The sequence below is a fragment of the Numida meleagris genome, chromosome 14 (genome assembly GCF_002078875.1).
Source record: "Numida meleagris isolate 19003 breed g44 Domestic line chromosome 14, NumMel1.0, whole genome shotgun sequence".
Lineage (NCBI taxonomy): Eukaryota > Metazoa > Chordata > Aves > Galliformes > Numididae > Numida > Numida meleagris.
In genome coordinates this window covers 8,891,322-8,917,963 of record NC_034422.1, presented here as the reverse complement: position 1 = coordinate 8,917,963, position 26,642 = coordinate 8,891,322, and the positions used below count along the sequence as shown (strand labels likewise).

Below are 26,642 nucleotides of genomic sequence, written 5' to 3'. Positions count from 1 at the left end.
ATTTAGATGGAAAGTTGCTTGTATTTTTGGACTTACGGTAACTGTCAAATCACCTGTATCATTTCTGACTTGAAAGAAATATCAGTAATTTATTTTGCATGGTCCTATATTTGCTTTTATCAATTAAGTTTTTGGCATGTTGCTTTCCTTAAAGTGATTTGGAGGATCTTCTCTTAGACATGGTAAATTTGTGTGTGTTTGGTAAGTTTCATCATTTTTCGTCCTCAAAGTAAGTGTACATATAGATACAAAAACCTTTGGGTTGGTTATTGAATGAAAGGCAGATACTAAGGAGTAGAAATGCACGGGCACATTACTTAATTCAGTCAGTAGTGCAGTTGGAAATGAGTTTCTGATTATAGTACATTTTTTCCTACCTCCTTCAGTTCACAGCTGTAGGCTGGTGCTCCGCTTTGGGCAGGAGGTGAAGGTCTTTAACCACGCTTTGTTCCTTAGTTTTGTCTTTTTCAAAGTGCGTGGACAATGAGTACAGGAAGAAAATGGGAGACCCACCCTTCAGTGCAGCTGAATGCTGTTCCAGAGCTCGGTCTGTCTGCTCCAGGGTGCCTGTGTGACACTGACAAACTATTTCAGAAACTTTTTCAGCTTACCTTTCTCATAAGGTTTTAGTTGCTAGTGTGCTCCGGGCTTTGGTAAGCATTCACCACTTTGCCACCTCCACACACACGTTATTACAATACAGGGTTAACTGCCACCCACCTCTACACTTTAATCTGTCAAAAAAAATTTTGTGCAGACAGCATTGTGTTCCTTTTTTTAAGATAAGCATTTTTTGACTTCTCCAGCTAACGCGCTTTCGATCGTGCTAACAGTCCCAGCTGTAATTAGACAGCAGCTGCACTTGGTGCAAATGGATTGCCAAAATCCAGTGTCCCTGGAAAGTCAGAGGGGGCACTAGGATTTGAATATTAAAAATTAGAATGTGTCTTCAGGATTACTGTGTCTGGGCTTCAGCGTTCTGTTTGCAAAATGCAATGACTTAATTACAGATTGTTGTGAAGTTTATTATTTGAAGTATTTAAATGCAGCAACAGCGAGCATCAAAGAAAATCCCACGTAGGAATAATTATGTAGATAGATATAAAAAGGATTTGAATGAGGTGCAGTAAATAGGATCTACGTGTTGGGAAACTGACATCGTAGAGGCGATCATTCAGGTTTCATTGCACTGAAAGAAATAAAGTTGTGAGAGAAAATGGAATGTAAATTGTATTGCATTGGCACTTCTAATTATTCTATTCTATCCTAATCTTTCAGTTTTTAAAGAGGAGTTTAGCTCAGAGCTAAGCAGGGTTGCAACATTTCCAGTAAATGAGAGGAACTTTTTCCTTGAGAAAACTGTTTAACAAACATACAACATTAATTTCAGTTCCAAGAAAAATATATACTGTAAAAATACTCTGATTTTTTTTTTTAAGTCAAGGGTGGTTGCCATTACGGAGCATTCAGAAGAGAGCTGCTGGTTTGTAATTTTTCCAAAGTTTTGCTAAATAGTTTTCTCTGCCAACAGTGTAGTGTTACAGTTTCTCAAAACTGTTTACTAATTGGCTGCAGAGGAGGCAGTGCCTTCCAGCCAACACTGGAAATAGTGCTTGGGTAAGTCAGAGGGAGAAAGGCTGCCTGAAATTCCTTTGTTCAGCATGGGCTGGAGATGACTAATGTCAGAAAGCCTGCGTTTAACGTAGTTCTGTTTCTTCAAGCTGAGTCACGTCTTGACCTATTTGGCTTGATAACGTGTACTACAAGTGTTTAGAAGCTTAATCTAATTTCTCTGCTCTCTTAGCAAGGTACAAATGCCAAGAGCTAATAGTCTGTCTGACTGATGTCAGACTGGGCCGAATCACTGTTATCAATGTTGCTAACTATTATCAAATTCTCGGCTGCAAAAAGGAACTTTATAATAGAGTGAGATGGAGCACTGGTTTTAACTAAGCGTATATAACTTCGTTCTTAATGTATAAAATCACAGCATCTGGCATGCAGTATTTAATGTGGATGTGTGTGTGATACTGAGGTTACAAATCTGCAGAATTTGAAGTCATGATGTAGAGCACCTGGCCTGGACCTTTTAGCAGGAATGCTGATGGAGACTTCAAATGTGTTATCCAACTGAATGATACAATTACTCAGGGAATGCTGTTAACCGTTTAAATTTATTTTTGTCCTTAGAATAGGAAGAATATTTAGCCTATTACGATTGTTTCTCTGTTTGACAAATTGCATTTTAAAGAGTGCTGCCGTCTGCCAATTCGTACTTAGGTACTTAGTATTTTTAGACTTTGCTTTACTCTGGAGGATGGATTCTCTGTTTGGGCATCTGGCTCTTGAGATCCTTGTGCTTACTCTTGTCACATTCCTGGCAGCTTTTGTGGCTAACAGTAGTTTCAGGAATGATTTTTAAGAAGTCAGACAAAAAGTCCATGAAACAAATGTCCTGTCTCTTCCTGCCTAGGAAGGAGCATGAAGACAAGGCAAGGATCTGTGGTGAGGGTGGCTTTTTTCCCTCCTCTTGATACTGTCTCTAGTGGTTTGTGGCTTAGCATTTTGAGCTAGAAATGGTATTTTATTTATCTTGGATTGATTTTTATTGTTGTTAGGTTTAATTTTAGTTGAGAATTTGTCCAGCAGAAAATGCTTTATCATGTTCTCTTGAAGAACATTATGCTGATTTCCTGGTATTTGTTGGTTCATTTTGATACTTAGGGAACCTTTCAGTCAAAACTGAGAAAAATCACACTTTTTTGTTACTGTGATTTCTTCTTTTTTTTTTTTTTTCCACTTTGGTATCGAAATGTTGATCATTTCCCTTCTCTTGGGAGAGAGAAGACTTGGTTTCTATGGTCAGTCGTGTATAAGTAGTTGAAGTTCAGTTTCAACTCCCTGTTCTGCACGGTGCAGTGCAGTTACTCTTCAGCATACTTGCACAGACGCAGGACTGGTCAAATTTGTACTTGTTAAACTGATGGAATCCTTCACAGAAGAAATGTTGGCTATGCAAACTTGTCAGGCAGCTGTCTTAAAGCCGCATCTCACCTTTCTTTCAGACTAAGAGTAACGATGACCTCTTAGCAGGGATGGCCAGCGGTGGTGGAGTGACAATGACCAATGGTGTCAAGGCAAAGAAGAGCACGTGTGTATCAACAGTGTCTTCAGCTACAGGGACAACCATGAACACTCTGGAAAATAAACCTAAAACTGTTGCAGGTAGGTGGATATACTCGTTCTTGAAGACAATAATTGGGTAGAATTTTATTTTCCTATCATGTAGTGTGGATGCAGACTGCTTAAGGAAGCTGTTGGTAGGGCCGTAGTCAAGTAAAATACCTTCTGTGCTTTGGCCTTGATCCTCTTTACGTATTTTGTAATATTGTAATTGCCTTTTTGGAGGCTGCTCCTTTTAATTTTTTTAGTACTGCTTATGTAACTACTATATAATACTAGAGAATGTAATTAATCTAGAGAATTATGGTTTAATTTGTCTAAAAAAGATTCATGCTGCAAGCATTGAAACTTTAAGATGTGATTGCTTGTTACAGTCAACATTTTTTTGGGTAAAAAAGTAAGAGAGCTTTCATAAACTGCTCAGAAAAGTGAAATTATTTAGTGTGTTATCAATACAGATGGAAATACGTCTTGCCTTCCTTACTGTGCTTTGTATTCAATAATGCTTGCAAAGCTATAAATCATCTGGGAATAAAATAGCAATAATTCATCTATGCCTGTGTGAAATGTGATGAAAATGGAATTAAAAAAAAACCTTGTTTTATGTAATCATAATACACAATTCATCACATGAATGCTTGCATTCAGATCTACTGAAAGGAGTGAAATTTGAACTTGCAGGAAAGCACTGCTTCTATTTTTATACAATTTGTCTGAAGCTTTTAAAGACAGAAAAAAAGAAATGTGGAAATGTTACAGTTAAAGGTTTGAGGTTCAAAATACTGCAGCAGTATAGCAGTTGAAAAGCGTACATCAAATAAAATACAACTGCACTAACCCATAAGTAGGTTTATTTAAACGTGAACTGTAAATTTATTTTATGGGATGTGTTTGCCAGCATAGCTTAGAAAATCAGCCATTGTACAGCTAAAAAATACACAGTCTCACATTACAAATACTGTATTTTAAATGAGTATTCCTAACTTTCAAAAACCGTGCAGGTTCCACAGCTAAGCGTAGCGCTTCATCTGGAAATAAAGAATCGAGCTCTTCTAGAGAGAGAATACGTGATCGTTCTCGTTTAAGCCAGAGTAAAAAGCTGCCTTTGACCGGACAGGGGAGCAACGATACGGTACTGGCAAAACGGTCCCGCAGTCGCACCAATCCAGAATCTGATATTCGGATGAGCAAGTCCAAATCAGACAATCAGATCAGTGACAAAGCTGCACTGGAAGCAAAGGTGAATGATCTTCTGACGTTAGCAAAAACTAAAGACGTGGAAATCTTGCATCTGAGAAATGAACTAAGGGACATGCGTGCTCAGCTGGGACTTAATGAAGACCAAGTTGAAGGTGATGAAAAATCTGAAGAAAAAGAGGCCATTGTTGTCCATCAGCCAACTGATGTAGAGTCTACGTTGCTACAGTTACAGGAACAAAACACTGCCATCCGAGAAGAGCTCAACCAGCTGAAGAATGAGAACCGAATGTTAAAAGACAGACTAAACGCGTTAGGCTTCTCTTTGGAGCAAAGGCTGGACAACTCTGAGAAACTCTTTGGCTATCAGTCTTTGAGTCCGGAGATTACAGCTGGCAACCACAGCGATGGCGGCGGTACACTAACATCTTCAGTGGAAGGTTCTGCTCCTGGATCAATGGAAGATTTGTTAAGTCAGGATGAACACACTTTGATGGACAACCAGCATAGTAACTCCATGGATAATTTAGATAGTGAGTGCAGCGAAGTTTATCAGCCACTGACATCGAGTGATGATGCTTTAGATGCTCCGTCCTCTTCGGAGTCTGAAGGCGTACCGAGTATAGAAAGATCTAGAAAAGGAAGCAGTGGCAACGCGAGTGAAGTGTCTGTAGCTTGTCTGACAGAGCGGATACATCAGATGGAAGAGAACCAGCACAGCACAGCAGAAGAGCTCCAAGCCACGCTGCAAGAGCTTGCGGATCTGCAACAAATAACACAGGAGCTAAACAGTGAGAATGAAAGACTTGGAGAGGAAAAAGTAATCCTGATGGAATCTCTGTGCCAGCAAAGCGATAAGTTGGAACACTTCAGCCGTCAGATAGAATATTTTCGGTCTCTTTTAGATGAGCACCATATTTCATATGTAATTGATGAAGATATGAAAAGTGGTCGCTACATGGAGTTAGAGCAACGTTACATGGACCTTGCAGAGAACGCTCGCTTTGAGCGGGAGCAGCTGTTAGGTGTTCAGCAGCACTTGAGCAACACTTTGAAGATGGCGGAACAAGACAATAAGGAGGCCCAAGAAATGATAGGGGCATTGAAAGAACGCAACCACCACATGGAGCGGATTATTGAGTCAGAACAGAAAAGCAAAACAGCAATAGCATCGACCTTAGAGGAGTACAAAGCCACAGTTGCCAGCGACCAGATTGAGATGAACAGGCTGAAAGCTCAGTTAGAGCATGAAAAGCAGAAGGTGGCTGAGTTGTATTCGATACACAACTCTGGAGACAAATCAGATATACAGGATTTGCTGGAGAGCGTCAGGCTGGATAAAGAAAAAGCAGAGACTCTGGCCAGCAGTCTGCAAGAAGAGCTGGCACACACTCGCAATGATGCCAGTCGATTGCAGGACGCCATTGCTAAGGTAGTGGTTACGTTCGCTGTGTTTTTAACATCACCTCTATACCAAGACTTTTACTGTTGGTCATTGCAGTTCTTTCAGAAATAAAGGATTGATTACGAGGCTAATCAGATTGTGGTAAGGTTAGGATTAGTGGCTTGCTTTACTTTGGTTGTGAAAATGCTGTTTTTAAAAACAAGTTCATCATAGAATCACAGGATGATAGGGAAGGTATTTGAGTTGGAAAGGACCCTAAAGGGACAGCTAGTCCAACTTCCCTGCAGTGAACAGGAACTTCTGCAGCTTGATCAGGTGCTCAGAGCCCCATCCAGCATGACCTTGAATATCTTCAAGAATGGGGCTTCCATTGCCTCTGGGCACCCTGTGCCAGTGCCTCACTGCCTGTATTGTGAAAAACTTCTTCCTTATATCCAATCTAAATCTCCCCTCCTTTAGTCTGAAACCATCTCCCCTTGCCCTGTCACAGCAGACCCTTCTGAAGAGGTTGTCCCCTTCCTTCTTACAGCCTCCTTTTAGCTATTGAAAGGCTGCTGTCAGGTCTCCCTGGAGCCTTCCCTTCTCGAGGCTGAGCAGCCCCTGCTCTCTCAGCCTGTCCTCACAGGGGAGGTGTTCCGTCTAATTTAATTTGCTAACTTAAGGTTTTAGTTTTAAGTGAAAAAAGAAAGTTTCATAAGGTTTAAAAAATCATTAAACTTGGCAAATACATGTAGGTTTTTACTAATGGTCCATCCTGTGTGTTAATTGTGTTGTGGATCCAAATGCTGTAGTTCTAGAACAGCTACTGTGACTTAAATGAAAGTAATTTATCCAGTAAAAATATCTTTGTTATCAGTTTGAACTAAGTCTTCCTGATGAGAAAGTTTGTCGAATTTGTTTGAGCTGTATGTTAATTGCAGATCAATAGCCGGTTAGAATTAATCTTAATTAGAGATTAAAAAAACTAAAATAAATTTTAATAATGAAAGTTGGGTAGTGCTATTAAAATAAAAAAAAATAAATACTGAAGCAGGTGATTTAAAGCAGGGCATTTTGTGGATTAAAATTAGTGCCTGTGCTGACCCGCCCCAAGCCATGACCTTGTTTTTGCTGCTGGGCATGGGAGTGAATGTTAAAGAGCCTCTGATCTCAGCTTGTTATTTAAGCTGCAGTTTCGTGAGGCAGGGTAAAACGGTCTTGCTGTTCCTGAAAAGAGGTCTGCTGCCTTTTCCTTTCCCTGTCGGGTGTTTTTTTCAATTAAGCAGATCAGTAGCTTCTAAGACTCTTCTGGGAACTGCTTCAAATCGCTGACACATCACATGCACAAATATGAATCTTGTTACCAGGTTAAGGAACCAGCAAGCACTAATATCGATGCACAAGAGAAAGTGGACTTCCCTTGGCAAGATAAAGAAAGGATGAAGACTTCCTCCATTTCCATAGCAGCTAGGTGTTAAGTTGCATCAGGTGCTGCTGAAACCTCAGTGCTGTGTTTCTCACTGCTTTCCCTGAATGTGGGATTGTGCTGCTAGAGCAATTGAGGGAAGCTCATTTGTTCAGGTTGGGAGCAAAACAGTTTGAGTCTGGCTCAGAAAAACATTGGCACATACAATTTTAAAGGCTTATGCTTCACTTCTTGGCCCATGCCCTTTTCTATGGTTCCAAAAATATATTGTAGGTATGCTAGGTAGAAAACTAGAAGTGTGTCTTACAGGAATTCAGTTTAGTTACGACACATGGTATTTCTTTTTCAGGTCGAAGATGAATATAGAGTATTCCAAGAAGAAGCCAAGAAACAAATTGAGGATCTTAATGTGACTCTAGAAAAACTTCGGGCAGAGCTAGATGAGAAAGAAACTGAGAGAAGTGACATGAAAGAAACTATCTTCGAGTTGGAGGATGAAGTAGAGCAGCATCGTGCTGTGAAGCTTCATGACAATCTCATCATATCTGATCTGGAGAGTAAGTGTTACGAATTGCTCCTGTAAGAGTAATGATAATTTAAGAACTCATGAAGCAGAACTCTGAAATAATGAAAATATTCTCACTTGTCTTTCGTTTGGCTGAGTTCAAGTCACCCTTACAATGCTAGGGGAAAAAAAGGGAGGTTTTCTTTTCCAGTCCCAATGTCAGCTGGTGTGAGAACCAGAACCGATGAATTGGGAATAAATATGAAATCTGATAATACTGTTCTCAAGGTACTTTCTGAAGTAGGAAAACGTGACTTAATAGTAGTGTGCTTCTTGTGCATTTTGGAAAACGGATGATTGATTTAAATTTTTTTTAAAGAATGCTCTTTTTCAAGTGCCTGAATACCAGGATTTACCAGATGGCTCGAGAATGCAAATAACTGATGATTTCTTCCCTCTGTTGACTCACTGTACAAGAAATGGTTGGAGCCTGTAATGAAATTCATATTTACTGTACACTCACCTATCTGTCTGTGCCTACGTTCCCTCCCTGATCTCCGAGACCTGCTCAGACATTCCTACCACAGGCTGGAACTCTGCCATTAGTCTCCATCTGAACAAGAGCTCGGGCAGCTGTACCTTCTGAAAGCTGTTATTTGCACTGTACTACTTAGGGAATTCAGATGTCTACTATTCTAAATAAGATAATGAAAAGCCAAAGTATTATTCCTTTTCACTGTAAGTAAAATGTTCGTAGCAAGTATTTCGAATTGGTCTGCTATCAAGAAGAGGTAGTGGTTTAAGTAATTGAAACTGTTTATTCAGCTGAAGAGCAGTATCTTCAGACGTGGGCGCCAGCTTAGTTTCACCAAGCTGTGTTTCCTTATCTTGAAAGACAATTGCTGTTTCACTTTACAAAACTGGCTTAGCTTTTTGTTCTTTTTCTTCCTCTTTCTGTGCCAAAACCAAAGAAGCAGATTTGGGAACGGCAGTTCAGGTGTATGGGCAGCGGCTCTGACTTGTTCCTGAAGTCGTCTTATAACAAACACTGAGAAGGATGAACACTGCTCTGCTTGCATTTATTTCTTTGTCTTAACTGAAATACATTCATGTAGTCAAATAACCATTTAGGTGTTTACTTAGTAATACCTAATTACAAGACAGCTCTAATTATTAGATGATTCTGCCTTGGGAATAGGGCGAGTACTTTTGACAGACGTTTTGTAAGAATGTTCTGCAGTCTCAGAAAACAGCTGTAACAGTTAAACTGTTCAACATTCTGGTGGAAAAAAATTCTATTGGTGCTGAGATTTTCAACAAAAATTGCAGTCGTCTGTTACTCATCTCTCCAGAAATAGTTCTGGAAGGTCAGCTGGACTGGCAGCTTGGTGTGCTTACTGCTGGAGGAAACGAGCGTCTGGAGAGCGGCATCTAGTGACTGCAAGGAGGGACTGCACACAAAGAATAGTTGGGGGAGCGCGTACAGTACGTAGAACACAGAATCCTAATAATTCGTATTGAAGTCACAGAAAAGTACTTCTTAGCAGTAAGTTCTCTTATCTTGATCAGGCTTGTGGTCAGGTCTGTTTTTCTAACAGACAAATACTGTGCTTATAAATGTGGAGTATTTAGTTGCAGGTGTATGCAAGCGCTAGGTAGAGGAATGGTGGTGTTTCAGCCTAAGTAACCAGCTGCAATAAGGAGCAATATAAACTTTTTTTGTGAGCTTTTAAAATATGGAAATCTCTGACTTGTCCAGTGTCAAATATGGGGGAATTTGAGAGAATGTGAGAGGGCTTGCCTAATGACAAACTTGCTGGCTGAATGAGAGTGGTGCCGAGACAAGGATAAATGGCAGGTGTTAAATGACAGAAAATTATCTCTTAATGAAATCACAGAAGACAGACTTTACAATTGGGGGGAGGATGCTTCATAAATTCATACATTTATGAGCTGATGAGTTTGCATTCAGTGTTGATGAGCCACTACACTAAAGAGTTACTACGTAGGATCACAGGATGCTCGGACGTGACTCCTCGGGGCGTGCTTCGATGCAGGCTTTCCTAATGCTGGGAGGTAGTTAGAGGATCATACAATGAAATGTGTCACAGCTATTGGAATGTCAAGTTATCACATATTAGCTGTTATAATATGAATATGAGTGCCTGGAAAAAATATTAGTCTCTTGGATAAGGACGATGGAATTCCAATGTCATTGATTAAAAGCATGCAGTATGCTCTTGCGGTCAGTCCAGACGTGGCAGGGCCTGCGGTCAGTGCCACCTGAACTTGTTCCTGGTGGGATAAGGAGTCTTAGGCATTGTGATTCTGGACTGAAGCTGAAGAAGAAATACTGCAGTAACCCATAAGTTCCATGTTATCACTCGGGGCCGAGCGCTGGCACCGCGGTGTTGGTGAGCAGCAGCGCTGCAGCGGAGCCGTGCGCTAGGTGGCGTGTGCGCTCTGGTTTTCGTCTGCGACTTCGGACAGGCTTTGGATAGTCAGGTAGCCAAACTGGCACCGTCATCATCTTTGCTAAGGGAGGGGAAAAAGAAACCTTCTGTTCCTCCCAGCAGTTGACAAATGAATTGGTACGGAGGATTTTGTGTTGTGATTTGCGGGAAATTAATGTTTGTAGGTTAACTTGCTGGTTGTCTGATGTTCTGATGCCTGAAAATACTTGTTGCACGTCCACTCACCACAAGGTATGAGTGTTAAATGTATCAGTTCTCTTTACCCATTGATAATTCAGTCAGTACATTTTTTGGACAAGAGTAGGTGAGCAAAAAGTCTGATACAGCCAATGTTCAGTGAGTAAGTTCTACTATAAGGCTGTCAGAATTGGTTTTTAATACTGCCTGTTTCATTTTGAAAAGGATCTTGGCATCAGTGATCAAACTCAATTGTTACAAATGATGTTCGGTCCTTTTCTACGTAATGCTGGAAAAATAAATTGAGTGTTTTTAATTATTTGCCCAGTTTAGAGAAGGATGGGGGAGGCAGTGAGGATGCAGAGAGGAAAGGTACCGCAGAGCAGCTGCGCAGAGGCTGCTCCCCCTGCCTGGTGTTACTGCTTGGCTGTTGGGCCTGCAGCTGGTGGCACAATGTGAAGAGTGGAGTCGAGCTGTAGGAGGGGAAATCCCTTATCTCAGCCTTGATTTCCAAGTTTCAAGCTCTTTTCAGTTCTGTTTTTCTGAATCCCTTCGATGGATTTGAGGTGTGTGCGGGGGTAACTGTTTCCAACAACTGCTGTGAAATGCTCTGTATTGTTTATGGTAACTGCAGAATATTCAGACCATTGTGTTTTACTTCAAAGCATAAATATACTAAAACTTAATGGTGCGTTTCATATCTCACAAAAGCTCCAAACAATGGCATTATACAAGCCTTAGCTCTGGATGCATTTCTAGTTCTGCTTTGCGGCTATTTTTAGATCAACTGCAGCTTGCTTTCAGTAGTAGAACAAAATTTATTTTTAAAAACATTTTTTGAACTGCTTGTAAAAAAAAAAAAAAAAAAAAAAAAAAAAAAGACCACCATCCACTAGATTCCATCTCAGCGTGCTACTGAAAGCTCTTTATGCTTGCTATCACAGCTGAATGTTACCTAATTGCAGTGCTGTATTGGTGTTCCACTGTTTTTTAGTTGGTGGTGGTTTTTAGCATATGTTTAAAGGAAAAAAATAGTGGGGAGAGGGAGCAACTTGTATAACATCAACCTAAAGCTGCCATTTCAGTGCTGACTTCATCTCAACCAGGTTTTATATACAGATGAGCTAAACATGGGATAACTCTTCTCGAGGATCGCAGCAGCATGTGATTTGAGTGGCTTGCTCTGTTCAGCTTGTCTTCAAAGCTTGAAGATCAGTTGGATGCATCGTAAATTGTGTAATCTTGTAAGAATGAGATTCATACAGAAATATCTGTCTAATTTTACTGTTTTGACTTTTGCAAGCCTGAGAAGTTACCATGGTTTCAGGTCAGCTGAGGTTTATGTCATCCTTGTACAGAAATCAGCTGTGGCGTTTCAAGCCTCTGGAGTTGGGGCTGTTGAGGCAACGCTGAAGAATTTCTTCTGATGAAGAAACCAAAGAATTCCGGGGCTGAAAAATTGTGATGTTCTTCTGAGCTTGGTTGAGGTTCCTGAATGTACGCATCAGCATAAATGGGCTTAAATGTGTTCTTAGTCATTGTTGCGTTTGATTTAAGCATTTTGAAATGCTTACTGTCTTCCACTTAGCCTGCCACGGCTTCATCTGTATCGTTAGGAAGAGCAATTTGGCAGAAGACAAGGAGTACTGAAGTGATAGGCTTGCTCGGGGAGATAGTGGTGGTGGTAGAGCAATGACTTGCAGCAAACCCTGGGTTCAGTATTTTTCCTGAGCCCTGGTTGCCAGGTCAGAATCCTGGAGAGTGTTTCATCTTGGGAAATGAGACCCCCGAAACCTTAAGGTATCAATTTGTCTGCATGAATGTGTATATTAGGAACCTTCAGTCTTTTTGTGGAAAGGTCGTTGCCAGTGCATAGTGCAAATGTTTCCAGCAGGACTTGGAGCAGTGAACTTGAACTAAAACACAGTTCATCAGTGGGCCTATCAGTTTTGCCTTTTGGAAATACACGATGCTATAGAAATGAAACATCTTCCAGTCCAAGATCGGCGAAGGGACAAGCTAATGAGAGATTTATGCTGTGTTCTTCTTCATTAGTTGCTTAGTTATAAGAATGGAGTAATCCATCACACTGTCCTTGTGTATTGAATAAAGTACCAAATGAATAGTAATTGCTGTAGCCAGCCTGTCAGACGCCGCGTTTGGAGTTGGTGCTGATCAAGCTGCGTACTCTTTTGTACAGCTGCTGCCAGAATCAAGGAACCATCTCTTTCATAACACAGTGGCATTGACTGTTTGTCCCTTTGCTGTAAACGTAGCTTGTTTCAACTCCAAATAGTAGCTTGATAGACAAAAATGTAAAATTCTTGAGGACCCGAGTAGAATTTTATCCCCACTGAAGGCACCGCAGTGTTCTGTCAGCTGCTTTGTGGTAAAGGAGGAAATTGATCAAAAGGTTTAATGTAGTTGCAGCTTACAGCTGAAGATATCCATGTGAGGATCCTGCCATGTTACTTTGCCTACCTACCCGAGAAAAGTAGTGCATACTATTTTTATTTGTTCTTTGTTACTGCTTTGTCATCTTAATGTTGTGACAGGAATTGTTCGTTTTTGCCGTTTCCCCACCAGTCATGGAGCAGTAGGTACCTACTGAGTTTTTCTGTCAGATGATTTCTAATAATACTGCTTTTCTCCAGATGGCTTTGATTATACAGAAGTGTTCTCTGAGCAAGTTTTTAAAAACGTTTACAGGTTGTTTCAGTTGCTGTTTCTTAACTAAATAGAGCCTCGACTGTGATCTTACTGGGAATTTGACTTTCTTTCCAGATACAGTTAAAAAACTTCAGGACCAAAAGCATGACATGGAAAGAGAGATAAAGAATCTTCACAGGAGACTCCGGGTAGGTTGAAAACCTAAAAGCTCAGTAAATTATGGAAAAAAATAATATGATTAAATGTAATGCCATTAAAACTACTTGTGAGAGCAAGGCCTCAAAGTGGAACATATTTACTAAATTATAGGAACTAAAGACTAATTCTGAAAAACTCTCAGTGTTCCAGAAATGTGGTGTTGGACTTGGGAGAATGTGTTCCTGTGCCTGCTGATGTATGGTTTAATGTATATGTTTTCAATACTGTGCACATTCTCTCAATTTCTAGGAATGGAGTTTGTGACCTTTGAGGTTGTTTCTAGCAAAACTTACTGAATGTAAATTGCAAGTTAGGTTATGCTAAATACCCATGGTGAGTGCCTTAATCACTCCTGAAAATTGTTGTAGTAACACGGGGAAAATATGAATAATATGCATAACTTTTTTTTTTTTTTTTTACTTCAAAATTCTTGCTGCTGCTTTCAGTTTAACGTTTTATTTGCTTATAGGAGGAGTCAGCAGAATGGCGTCAGTTCCAAGCTGATCTCCAGACTGCGGTGGTTATAGCAAACGATATCAAGTCTGAGGCCCAGGAAGAGATAGGAGACCTCAAGCGAAGATTACACGAAGCTCAGGAAAAAAATGAGAAGCTCACTAAAGAGTTGGAGGAAATCAAGTCACGCAAGTATGCAAGAGACAACGGGGATATGGTCTCTCTTGTGGGGGGATATGATTTTGAAGATCCGGTATGTGTTATTGACTCTGGAAGCTGTAAATTGTTTTGCTGTAAGCAGGCTGCCTTATGCAGGCTTTCAGGAGTAATGTATGTAAATGCAGATGGATAAAGTTATTTCTCTTTTTATATACTCCTTCTCCAAGAATATCTAGTTTGGCGCTTCGATATAAACTGGTTTCTAATAGGGGATTTTTCCCAGTTAATGTCTGGACTTGATTTATCTTCCCCCTAAATGGAAAATAAGCAGTGTCAGCTTTTCTGTGCATCATGAATAGTTCCCTTTAGTAGCCAGGGCTTTTGCTATGATAAATAAGGTGGTGTTTTACCTGAAAAGAAACCTTCTTCTGCATGTATCTTGTACTGTTTTCTTTCCACTCATAATTATTTCTGGGTGTAATTAGAGGCACTTTTTATATAAAATAAACATTTTAAATGAAATATTTCAAATTATAATGTATTGTAGGTTGAACTGTGTGATACAGTTATTTAAAAACCAAGTCATGCATCTTCCAGAAGTGTTTAAGTCCTCAAAACCTCTGTAGAATAGTGAGGGACATCTTGGGCTGCACCATTTGAATCCTGACTGCATTGTCTCTAGGGATTGAATAGAAGTTTAGCTTACAAGAAGACTAACAACGTTTGTGATGTGCATATCTTAAGCAGTTTTTTTTGTCACGTGGATGAGCTTTGTGAAGAATACACGATGCCTATCTCAGGTCCTGCTTCCTGGGTAGGCTGTGGAACTTGGGAAAAACCTGGTGGTAAAGAAATGAGGGATAGGAAGAGCAGACTGGTGACAGTCAGTGGTTGGGTGCAAGGCTCCTTGTCTGAACTAAGATCTCTATAATGAACATTACTAATACATTGCAGAGAGAATTGTAGTTATTCAGTTATTCCTTGGGGGGGAAAAGAAAACAACCTTGGAAGTTAGAGCTGCACTTTTGAAGGTGGAATTGGCTTGCTGATTCCAGTCAGTATATTCAGTAATTGTCTACATGCACACAACTTTTAACGTTTGGTTTGCTGTAGACAGAGAACAAGGAGGCAATTGAAATAGGAATTGAAAGTGGTGTAACTACTGCATTGAAGGGAACGTGGTTACAAAGTGTGTTACAACAAACGAAGGAAAAACCAGACAATGTTCAATTGAGATTGTAGAAAATAGATGGCTTGAAACAAATTTTTCTTGTCTTACGAGTCGTACTGAATACAGTCACCACCATAAATAGTCTGGTCTAAAATTCTCATTCATTTTGCTTGAAAACTAGTTTGGATACTGCATGGAGAACAGTGCCAGGAAAAGATTCTTCCTTTGTTACTATTGATTTAAATTGTTTTCTGTTTATGCAGATAAGAAAAAAAGAATCTCCCCTCTGAGCTGATTATTTCCACGAGAAATTTTTGACCCTTGAGTTTTCAATACATATATACGTGTGTGCCTATTTGTGTATTTGAGAGGAACAGAAATTAACAGAAATTAAGCCTTAAGTGGAGTATTGATTTGATAGACGTTTTGTCTGCTGCTTAAGCACTCTTGCTGTCTAATACTAAAAACTTAAATTGATAAAGTAGGATGATAATCTGTTCCTAAATTACAGTGGAAAGAAAACTGGGTTAATGGCTAATTTTTTTGACAGTAGACTTTAAATTGACTTCAAATTTATGTTGCTGTTCTAACGCTTCGTGTGTTGAGGTGGTTTGAAGTGCCTTAAACCGGCTGCACGTTGATTTCAGGCAGGAAGAGGAACGCGGTCGAGTGTACAATTACATGAACGCTGTGGAGAGAGATTTGGCAGCTCTGAGACAGGGAATGGGCCTGAGCCGCAGGTCGTCCACCTCCTCAGAGCCAACTCCCACTGTCAAGACACTCATCAAGTCATTTGACAGTGCCTCCCAAGGTAACTATCTGCAACCAGCGCAGTCCGTACCGAGTTGTGATTTTGAATGTGTTGACATGAGCACTTCTAATGGCTTAGCTAATTCATAGGTAAGTTTTGTTGTACCATCATGATACATAAGTGATGGCTGAAACAAATCAACCTAAATTAGATTGCTCTGCAGGTTATTCACAGCAGTTAAGGGCAGGCATCATTTTTTGTCTTCATTTTTCCTTCACTGTCAGATTGCCAGTGATTCATATGTTAGATGCTGATTCAGTGCTACCTCATATTAGAAGTACATAAACTCACATGATGTAATTGTGGCTGGAAGCACAGCTGACTTCAGCCTTCCTGTTCAGTTGTGAACGTATTGTGCTGAATTAAGCTTTCTAAACTCTATGTAATAGCTAGAACTGAGTTTGTTTCTTTTGATAACTTACATTCTCATAATCAGTGCTAACAAACGTTGAAAACAAGCTCCAGCCAGTTTCACCATTAAAAGAAATAAAGAATATCTTCTAAAATGAAAGGGGTTTCACTGTTGAGACAGTGGACTTTACTGTAATTTGCTGGTGTGAAAACAGGTGCTGTTGTCCTCCATAGATGAGCAGAATAAAGAATCCAAGTAATTATCCTGGAATGGGAAATGGATTTTAGGTTTGACTACAAATGAAATGGTGATGGAAATATTTTACATGACAGAAGCCTTTTGGCCTTGATCTCATTTTTGATAGTGTTACTAAGTTTTTGATACAAAAAGGCTTGGCTGAAAGTAGATTATATTATCAATCTTTGCTGTGAGTGTACTGTGCATAGCAAACCTGTTTTTACATACCTAATACCTGAGAATTTATTTCAGAAGCTTCTCTGTATTACTTGATGATTCTGTAAATGGTTCAATTTCAGTGTGTGTTCTCATTTTTCATAGATATTTAGTTTTTAACTCTCATAGAGTTAACTTAGAAGGTTTTTTAATCTGTTCTTGAAGAAACTGCTCTCTTGCCAGAGTTAGTCTGGTAAAACAACAAAGCCCTTCTGCCTTTTTTCACCTTTTATTTTTAGCTGGTATCTATCTTCTTCAACATTTATGCCTAATCATGGTGTTAAGGAATTAGATGACTAACTTGCCAGCTCAGTATTTCTCTTTTCATGCATTTCTAAACCTGGTATTTGTTTAATTCAGAATGTCAGAAGGTGTCTTCCACAAGAGTAGGCCTGCATTAGCTATGGGACTTGAATTGAAAGCTAGAAATGAGAAGCAGATACAGGTAATGTCTTACTGGCAGGCCCAGGAGCCTGCTGCCATCTCTTTGATTATCTGGAGATCAGAGATCTAGTTATGCTATCATTTATATCTGCCAGTGTAATAGTATCCTACACCTTAGGCTTTGTCCACCTCTTAGTAAACTTAGAAATGTTCCTACTGTGGCTGAGATATTCAAGACAGAAAATGAATATAACTGCGGAGGAGTGAATGTGTAGGCATACTTCTAAGTGGTTTTGCAGGCAGTTGCTAATTGAAATTTTTAAAGATGCAGTCTTGTAAAACTAAGAATGTAAAACACAGAGTTTGCTGCATGCAGCCAGTCTGCTTGTTCACTGAAAACAGGGCAGTGCTCCTGATGGCTTCCTTGCTGTGTTTCTTCCAGTTCCAACTCCTGCTGCTGCCGCGATTCCTCGCACTCCCCTGAGTCCGAGTCCCATGAAGACGCCCCCAGCTGCTGCTGTATCCCCTATGCAGGTTGGTATTTTATGGCTGCATTTAATTCTTTGTGAAGAAGAGCATGTGAATCTACAAGCAGTAATATACAAGTGTTGGTTGTCTTTATGGGGACATAATGATAAAATGATGCTGCAAGTAAGTAGCTACTGAAGTGTTTGGTCTAATGAAAGCGTTTCCCCCAAGGAGACCTTTGAGAAAATGACATTTAGGCAGCTGTATTTGAGAAATGAAGAAGTCTGATACGGATGCAGCCTATGTCTCTCCCTTCTTGATCTCCACTGCTCTGGACCACATGGAGATATCTCCTTAAAAGCCTATTTTCTTGTAGGGGGGTTACTATAACTTAGGTGTGTTTTGTAATGTGTCCCATTTGTGTAATGTCTGTTTAAGCATTACGATGAAAGAAAAATTACAAAAGGCTCTAGGCTACAGTGTGCTTCCCTAGGGAGTCCTTCATGGCAGACCCTATTGTAAATAGAAGGTACAACTACAGAATTTGAAAGTGCTTGGCACTATTCCTGTGCTACTGAGGAGGATGAGAGGAAAACTTTATCTACGTTCCCTAGTTTTAGACCTGCTGTTGGTTGGTTCTTAGTTTTCTGCCTGGCATGGAAACACCAGTCACCTCCTTTGGGAAGTGGACTGAGATCAATGCAGTCTGTCAGCGGTCATCGGTATAAATGTATCCCACGTTGCATGGACTTTTGTTACCAGACATGGCCAGAGAGGAATGAAGTCATTGTAAATTGATTACCTTTGTTCGTTTTGTACTGACGGAGAGTTTTGTCCAGTTGCTGACTGTACTGTGTGTTTTGTTGTGTCTCCTTTGAAGCTGTGTCCATGTGTTCAGCTGCTATAGGAGTCTAGGTAAAGGAGGCTGCACTACACTAAGCAGTGTATCATCCATACATGAATGCTCAGCTTGATAGATCACTGCTGTTTTTATGGTCTTGCTAGCTGCATGAAGAGAGATTTCAGCAAAAGTGAACAAACTGAAGGACAAAGATGGGTCCAGATTCTTAAAAAAAAAACAAAAAAAACAAAAAAAACCCCAATGAATTGTTATGCTTTATGCTTTTAATGTCAATAATTCTCCTGTTGCATTCAATATATTAGTTGAATGATTTTTTTTTTCAGATCTGTTACTCCTGATGACAATTTTCTAAAGTATTTAAATGTGACATTCTCTGACAGATGCTTTGTTGATCTGCCTTTATATTTCTGTTTATTTCTGTTCTCTTTTAGGAAGAGGAAATTTTTGTTTTTGGTTTTTTTTGCTCTCTTGCAATTGAAAAGCATTATTTTTATTAGTAGTTACTGTATGAATTAATCTACAGACTCTCTCACCTTACACAACTGATCTATGATTTAAGATTTTGAGCAAAGGTGAAAGAGTTGTTCTCTGTGTGACTATTGCAGTGCTTATTACCATTAATATCAGCTACTTTTAAAAGCTATCACGGGAAATACTTGAGTGGGCACTCACTGAGAAACATAAAATAACGAGACAAAAACCCCTGTCTAACTTTGGGTCTAAACCCGTAGTGGAGCTTAGTGGTTGCATACCAGACCTTAGCAATACTACAAAACAATTGGGAAAAATATACATAAAGACATGGCTTTTCAGAATGTAAAACACAGCAAAACCTCACCCAAAGGTGGCAAAGCAGATGCCTAGGAAGGTTTATAAGCATGAGGAAGTATACCTGCTGGTTTCCCCAGGTACTTTCTTTTTCAGTTTTCTAGTTGGAAGACTGAAGCAGATGTGTCTTCAGATTCCCTGCTCACCAGTGAATGTCCAGTTCTGTTTTGAGCACACATCAAGCTTTCGGGCTCCAAGCTATTTGGTGTCAAACTTCCACAGTGTAACTACTCAGTATGCAAAGAGCTGTGTTTATTTTGAAATTGGCATAACATCTTACTGAAGTACTCACTTAAGTACGTACTGAAGTGCAAAGTGGTCAGAAATAGATACCTGGGTAGTGGCTGAAGGTCGTGCTTCTGCAGCCCACAGCAGATGCAGCAGTGTTAAGAGTCAGAAGCAAAATAGTTGAAGGGATTTGTGCATCTTGCTGTAGTCCTGCCTCAAATTTGAAGTGTCAGGTGTTTGTTCTCCCTTTTTTTCTGTCCTGTGTGCCTTTTCTCTTTTGGGGTTGTTACTCTTGTTACAAAAGGAAAACAAGAGAGTAACAGGCAGCTAGGAGAGGCCAGGAGTGGCTGTGGGAAAGTAGCTCGTGATGATCTTAACAACCTTAATTTTATCTGTTACTGCAATTACATTATACAGAGCCTACTACATAAAAGCATTTAAGTGAACAATTTTCTTTATTACGCCTCATCTGAAGTACTACTTTGCTAGACCTCAGAGTAGGGTGAATGAAAACCAGGAACACAGATTGTAAAGCATCTTTAGTAATTTCTGTCCCATTGGTAGTCCCCATGAGTAGCCTCAAAAAATGCGATTCCTGAAAACTTGCACTCCTGGTTTATTTAGCGCCGAGGAATTTGATCTCTAGCCTAAAGGACAAATGGTGTTCAGCAGTTAAACAAATTTGAGTACACTTCCAGATGAAGGAAAACAAAGTCTGTTTATCAAGGGATTGGTAGGATCCATACGTGTTTCACTGCGCATCAAACGTGTTTCATTTTGAAAGTGAAATGATGAGTGATTCATCTGCAGATTCAACAGAAGCTCACTTGGGCGGAAATGTTTCTGGCACTTGTAAAACGCTTCAGGAGAAGTAATTCTCCATGAGACACTTGTGCACTATTACTGTGAGAGTATTGCCACGCAGAACTTGATGTATGAACATATTTGGTTCATTTTCTTCTGATTTCCTGAGTCAGTACGTTACCACTGATAGTTGTAACAATAAGATATTTAACGAGGAACTAGCAGCTGTGAAGTTTAGCTCAGTCTGCAGTGTCAATAAGAGTAAAAAGCAGGAAAACAAACAGTTTGTTTTATAACATGGAGACAGGACCGATATATAGCAAGCTATCAGCTGAGTAATGTGGTCATTTTCTGCCAATATCCGTAAAGGATGTTTGTTTTCCAGTGATACCCGGAAGCTGAGAACATGATAAAGCATTTGGTGACCCAGCACTGTGCCTGCTCTGTGTGTACCTGCCTTTCCTGGCCGAGCTCTGCACTGCTCTGCCTTCAGAGTGACAGTCCCAAAGCTGGCCAAGTGACGAGATGTTTTCCAGCCTCATTACCTTACTGTTGTCCTTGTTTCCTTTGTTTACTTATTTATTGGAAACAAAGAGACTCGCACTGCGATGCAATGTTTTATTTAAAAAAAAAACTACTGGAAAAAAAAAAATCTCGTGTTGAAATGATCTCTAAAGGTAACAAAAGCCTGAAATACCACTTCTCTTGGGAAACTGTTGTAGGGAGTGCTGTGTATGGCTCACGGTTACAGTCGCTTTCATTTACATGCTTAAAGGAATAATCTTTGTGTGCGTGCAGGTCTTTATATATCAAAAGTGATGAAATTCTTCATACTGTATTTGTACTTGGATTCTTAGATGTTGGCAGCTCTTTGCTCTCCGTTTGATTTCTAGCACAAAAGCATCATTTTAGTTACACTCCAAATGTTAAATAAGTAGCCCTGTAATCCTGCCTGTGCTATAGGGTGCTGCAGCGCGTGTAAACTGTGAACTTTTCTATCACAATTTTGAATTTATCTGTCTTGACTACATGATTTGGTGAGAAACATCTGAACTTTATCATCTTATGAAGATAAGGCTCATTTAACCTTCTCTGAAAGGTTAAAGCTGAGTTTTGAGGATAAACACATTACTGGACTGGCTGTGATTAAATACAGGAATCTGATAGAATGTGGTGGATAAAGAATGTACTACAGCTTGCAGTGGGTTCTCTGAAATGATTCTTTTTCAAAGAAGCCTTCCAGTACTTGAAGGGAGCTTACAAGCAGGAGTGAGACTTTTTACATGGTCTGATAGTGATAGGACGTGGGGGAGTGGCTTTAAACTAAGAGAGGGGAGATTGAGGTTGGGTGTCAGGAAGAAATTCTTCACGCAGAGGGCACTGAGGCCCTGGCACTGCTGCCCAGAGCTGTGGGTGCCCCATCCCTGGAGGTGCCCTGGGCAGCCTGAGCTGGGGGGCAGCCAGCCCATGTCTTACACTCAGTTGCTGAAGACTTAGGGAAGTGTCAAGAAGTGTAGGGGTAATTATTTCATTGTCCAGTCCGTTTGTGTGGCAGTAAAAAGCTTATTTCAGTGTTATCCACTGGTTGTTTGTGTGCAAGATGCATCTGTGGTAGTATACTTGCACTTCAAGCTGCTAGAAGCCATGCATTGCTAAGTATTTTACATACAATTTGAAAAGAAAATGTTAAGAAGATAACTTGTACAGCTTTCCTATCAGTAGTTTAGGCTGAGTGGGATGATGCTTGTCATTCAGAATGGGAGAGAAAGCTCTCATGAAGCAGTCTCCAGGGGAATCCATGCCATGAAAAAACTGAACCAATTTCTAGCAGTGGCGTGGACAAATGAAAAAGGACATTTCAATTTTTTTTTTTCCCCTCTGGAAAGCGTATTTAGAAGTTGTATTTGGTGTGTTTTATTCTGTTCTACTTGGCTTGTATATACCAAATTAGGTTTGACAGGTTACATTTTCTGTTTCAGAGGCATTCTATAAGTGGACCAATCTCTGCTTCCAAACCCCTTGCTACACTGACAGACAAAAGACCAAGCTACGCTGAAATCCCTGTTCAAGGTAATCATTCGAGTTCATTTACACTTATTTAGCAATGCTACTTTTCTGTATTTTATATTGTTTACTACCTAAAGCATTGTTGTATAGTGCTGAAGCAAACTATTTTGGCTTTATTATATTTTACATGCAAAACAAGAAACAAAAACGTTTTGTTACTTCTTTCGTCAAACACAGCGAATCTTGAACAAAACCACATTTTTGTCCAGATAACTGGGCGTTAATCTGCTTTTAATGTTGTGTGCATAAACTGTGACTGCCTGCAAAATCAAGATGTGGGAGTTCAGGGATGATTTTGTGCTGCTGTTTTCACTTGTGGGGCCGTGTGATGTATTGTGTTTTGGTTTGTTCTTCCAAACGGAAACTGGGATGATACTTGGCATTGTATTGCACGTGAATAACAAAATATAAACTTAACAAATATTGAATCTTCAGGAGCCAGATGAAAAATCAAATGGAATGAAATTGAGTGTTGATTTATCCATTTTTCCAATAATTCCCTGTTCTGTGAACTTTGTTTTGTCTCTAAAAACACTGCTCACAATGTGCTCTTCCTGTGAGAATGAATGGCTATCATGTGTTGGGCGTAGCTCTCTGATTTATGCCTGTTCTAGGCTTTTTTTTGGTAGATGTTTCTCAAGATAATACCCATATGACTCCAGACTGAATATTTCCTCTCAATTTGGTATTCCTGAGGTCTGATGCTTTATAAAGGGTTCATTTGTGCGTGTGTAACATTTTGTAATAGTCTGTATGTGCCAGATTTCCTTCTTGCTTTTGTTCAATGCATATTGAGGTTTTGCTCAACGCAGCTGGAGTTTTAATTTTAGAAAGTTTGATATTTTTAGGAATATTAAAATGCCTTTCCAAGAAGATAGTTTAGGATTCTTTAATTGTTACAGAGTTCATGAGTAGACATGAGCTTGAGCACAAAATGAGTGCTGTGCTTTGTGTAGTTCTTGTGTTTTCATTACGGCCAACACAGGAGCAGGACTACATTCCAATAGAGAATGTGCCAGACAGAATTCCTGTTTACAACTGTATTTAGTTTTAAAGTATCTTTATTAGCAATGTATGTTTCTTAGGTCAACCATTGCAATGGGTTTAGCATTTTATTTTGAATCATCATTCATCCTTTTCATGGTTTTTGTACTCAAATTACTGCCTTGTGTTTCTACAGCAGCAGGAATATGTGAACCTTTTGCATACAGTTTAAGGGTGTTATTTGAAGGAATACTTGCTTAGCAGGGTAGCTAACAAAAAGTAGCTTGTTCTGATTAAATGCTACATAAAGTTAGCTTTGTTGCAGTTTGATTGCACTCAATGGCAGTAGGCAGAAGTGGTCTTCCCTATGGTATGTTAAGGTACCTCTTGGATCCCCCTGCATAGGGGAGACAAGCAAGCAAGGTTTTGTACAAAAAATGAACACAAAATCAACCAAACAGACAAAAACAACACCAAAATGAGTTCACATAAAGGACAAAGCAATGTGCTTTGCCAGTCCACATTGTGAATGACATATCAAGCATTTTTGGTGGCATTCTGTTTGGGGATTCCTTGGTTGGACTTTTGGTTTAACAATTCCTTTACAATAGCCCAGGCCAGCTGTATATATAAGAGAGGCCATACTGTAAAAGGATTAAGAATGTATCATAATACATGAGTGAACTGTATTGGTAACGTGCAGATTTTAAGCCTTCTCTTTCATATAGATAAAAATATATTGTTCTCACTAAAAGAGCCAAACTCAGGCACTGGTAGGCAATATTCATAACTGGAATCTTTGAAAACAGTGTTCTGTCTTCATTTTCTTTGTCCAGAACATTTGTTGAGAACATCTTCTACCAGCAGACCAGCGTCTTTGCCAAGAGTTCCTGCAATGGAAAGTGCCAAATCTATTTCAGGTAATGCTGTGTTTTCTAGATGACTTAAAAAAATTAGGAACTCGTCTTTCAATCATGTATTTTCAGATCTGTCTTACTTTTTCAAGAGAGACCTTTTATGTTCACACCATTAAGATTTTGTCAAAGGATTGGATTTTTGGAATAGCTCTCCTCGCATACAACAGCGAACTCAAACAATGAAAAATAAATCTGATGGTTAAAAAATAATATTTATCACATCGAGTGAAACTGAACAGATTTTTAATTGCTTTTCTAGTGTCCTTATTGTTGCATGTAACAGGTGACGCTGTTACTTTTTACTGCTTAAATGTAGATTTTTCTCTTAAAACAGAGATAAGGAGGCAGAGAAGCATGTTGTCCTTCTCCAAATGGAAGTAATGATTTGCCATTAGATGCATTCATCAAATTTTGTTTGGTTTCAGATGCAGATTTTATCAGAGATGTTGATCTCTAAATCCTTGGTACTTTTCAGATAGGAAATGTGAAGGAAATGTTAAAACCTAGTACCGTATAAGGATTTCCATTCTTGGTTTCTGAACTGATGTTTCTTAGAGAGTAGAAGGGAGCTCAAAAGATGGAATGTTTGCAGATTTTAAATACATGGGCATTTTTTACCACGTAGTGTCTCGAAGAAGTAGTGAAGAAATCAAACGGGACATCAGTGCGCCCGATGGAGCATCTCCAGCATCTCTGATGGCAATGGGTACCACCTCACCACAGCTGTCCCTCTCATCTTCCCCTACAGCATCAGTCACCCCCACAACCAGAAGTCGAATAAGGTAAAAGCCCTTTTTCGTGATAACACTAACATTTTAATTTTGCAGCTATTTGTCTGCAGGTACCTAGGATATAGTGTTGGCACTAAGACTGCAGATTTTGCTGCCTCTTCTTGAGAACAGTCTTCAGTAACCTTTTAGAAGAGAACCTTTTAGCTTCACTTTCTGAAGTTCGCTGCAGCTCAGTGTGCTTTTTAGAGCTTATACACTCAATACCAAAACTTTATGCTACACTAGAAAACGAAACTAAATAATGTCACTGAATAACAACATCACATCTGCTCAAAATACTATAAAGCTGAATCCAAGAGATGAGCTACAGCATGCTGAACAAACCTTTCAGAGTGATTTGGTCCAGGGGAGAGCGCATGATAAACTTTACTTTAGTAATCACAGCTGAAGATGAAAAGCAGCGTAAACTAGGTCTTAATTCCAGACACCACCAAGTCTTCTGAATAGCCAGGAGTGAATGGGCCTGGATTATTTGTATCACACATGAAATCGTAATGCAAGTCTAGGTAACACTGGCCAGGCACCCCTTTTTTGTTAGCATGATAAAAAAGAGAAGCCTTGACAGATTGGAAAATGTTTAAATTTATCAGTGTTATCAGTTAAAAGAGTTCAAAGTATTTAAGCCTCACGTTATACATGTAAAGGTTGTTCTTAGCCCTGCCTCTTAGATTGGGAAACTGGCAGACAGAAACTAAATTATTTTCTCAGAACCATGTAACACAAAACTGACAGTTTTTGTACAGCAGAAATATTAAGTCCTTGGCCTTCTGAGACACTGCAGTCTGTAATAATTACATTATAAAATTGTGAAGCTATTTACAGCTGTGGATGATAATAAAAATGATGTTTTCCTGAAGACAGTTGAAACACGCCTCACTGCTGCTCTCCTTTCAGAAAGTAAGTTGAATTTGGATCTGTAGTTACTTTACCAGCAGCAATGAAATACTGTGTGTGTTTGCACCTAAACTTAGACCAAGTAAACCCCGCAAGAAAAAAGACTTCAAGACTTGTGTATGAACTGTGAGCTGATAACCTAAAATTGCATTGATGGCAGGCTGTGGACTGTGGCAGATAACGTGTCATTTCATGGGGTGATTGTGCAGCTGTGATACTGTGCTGCCATTGCACTGGCTGGAAGGCCCAGCTCTCCAGCAGGAGCAGCAGCACGGCCTGCAGCGATGTGTGCACAGTGAGGGATGGGCTCCTGGGAGCACTCCTCAAAACGCCGCTGCTGGGCTCGTGTGGTTTTGTGACGGAGGTTTTTCTCCCCTACCTTCTTCTGAAAGCTGTGGTAAAATAAACAGCTATTGCTGTAGTTCACTAAAACAAACATTTGCAGTTTACTGTTCCCTGTCCTAGCTGAAACTTCATTGGCTTGTTTTGGTTAGGAATTCAGTTGACCTAGTATGCTAACTTATAAGATTTATATGTCATACTATTTCTCGTTGTCTCCGTACAACTTACACTAATTTATTTCCTTCAGCAGTGTTTTTGTAACTGTGAGAACTCGATATAAATCATGTGCATTTGCTGGAATCTGAGAACAGGCTGTACAGCTCACTCACGGCTAAACAGTATGGTTTAATGTATAGAGAGGGAGCTTTAAATTTGAGTTCTGATAGATTGTCCCAAACCTCTGTGCTGAAGCTCTCATAGCATTGCATGGTCTTCGTTGTAGGTGGAATATGCAGCCCTA

The 26,642-nt window shown here is 39.7% G+C and overlaps 1 protein-coding gene across 3 annotated transcripts in view; it reads left to right on the top strand.

The window, feature by feature from the left end:
- SPECC1L (sperm antigen with calponin homology and coiled-coil domains 1 like) overlaps positions 1-26,642 on the top strand; it is a 63,619-nt gene that overhangs the window by 12,317 nt on the left and 24,660 nt on the right. The window contains exons 3-12 of one of the 3 annotated variants that reach the window (XM_021412841.1): positions 3,066-3,225; positions 4,185-5,812; positions 7,540-7,747; positions 13,131-13,204; positions 13,684-13,859; positions 15,645-15,808; positions 17,440-17,531; positions 22,167-22,257; positions 24,075-24,158; positions 24,781-24,937. In XM_021412841.1, coding sequence (XP_021268516.1) covers positions 3,066-3,225; positions 4,185-5,812; positions 7,540-7,747; positions 13,131-13,204; positions 13,684-13,859; positions 15,645-15,808; positions 17,440-17,531; positions 22,167-22,257; positions 24,075-24,158; positions 24,781-24,937 — 2,834 coding nt within the window. Of the gene's footprint in view, positions 1-3,065; positions 3,226-4,184; positions 5,813-7,539; positions 7,748-10,381; positions 10,401-13,130; positions 13,205-13,683; positions 13,860-15,644; positions 15,809-17,439; positions 17,532-22,166; positions 22,258-24,074; positions 24,159-24,780; positions 24,938-26,642 lie in introns of those variants that run through there. The other 2 variants (XM_021412842.1, XM_021412843.1) reach the window with 2 other exon arrangements.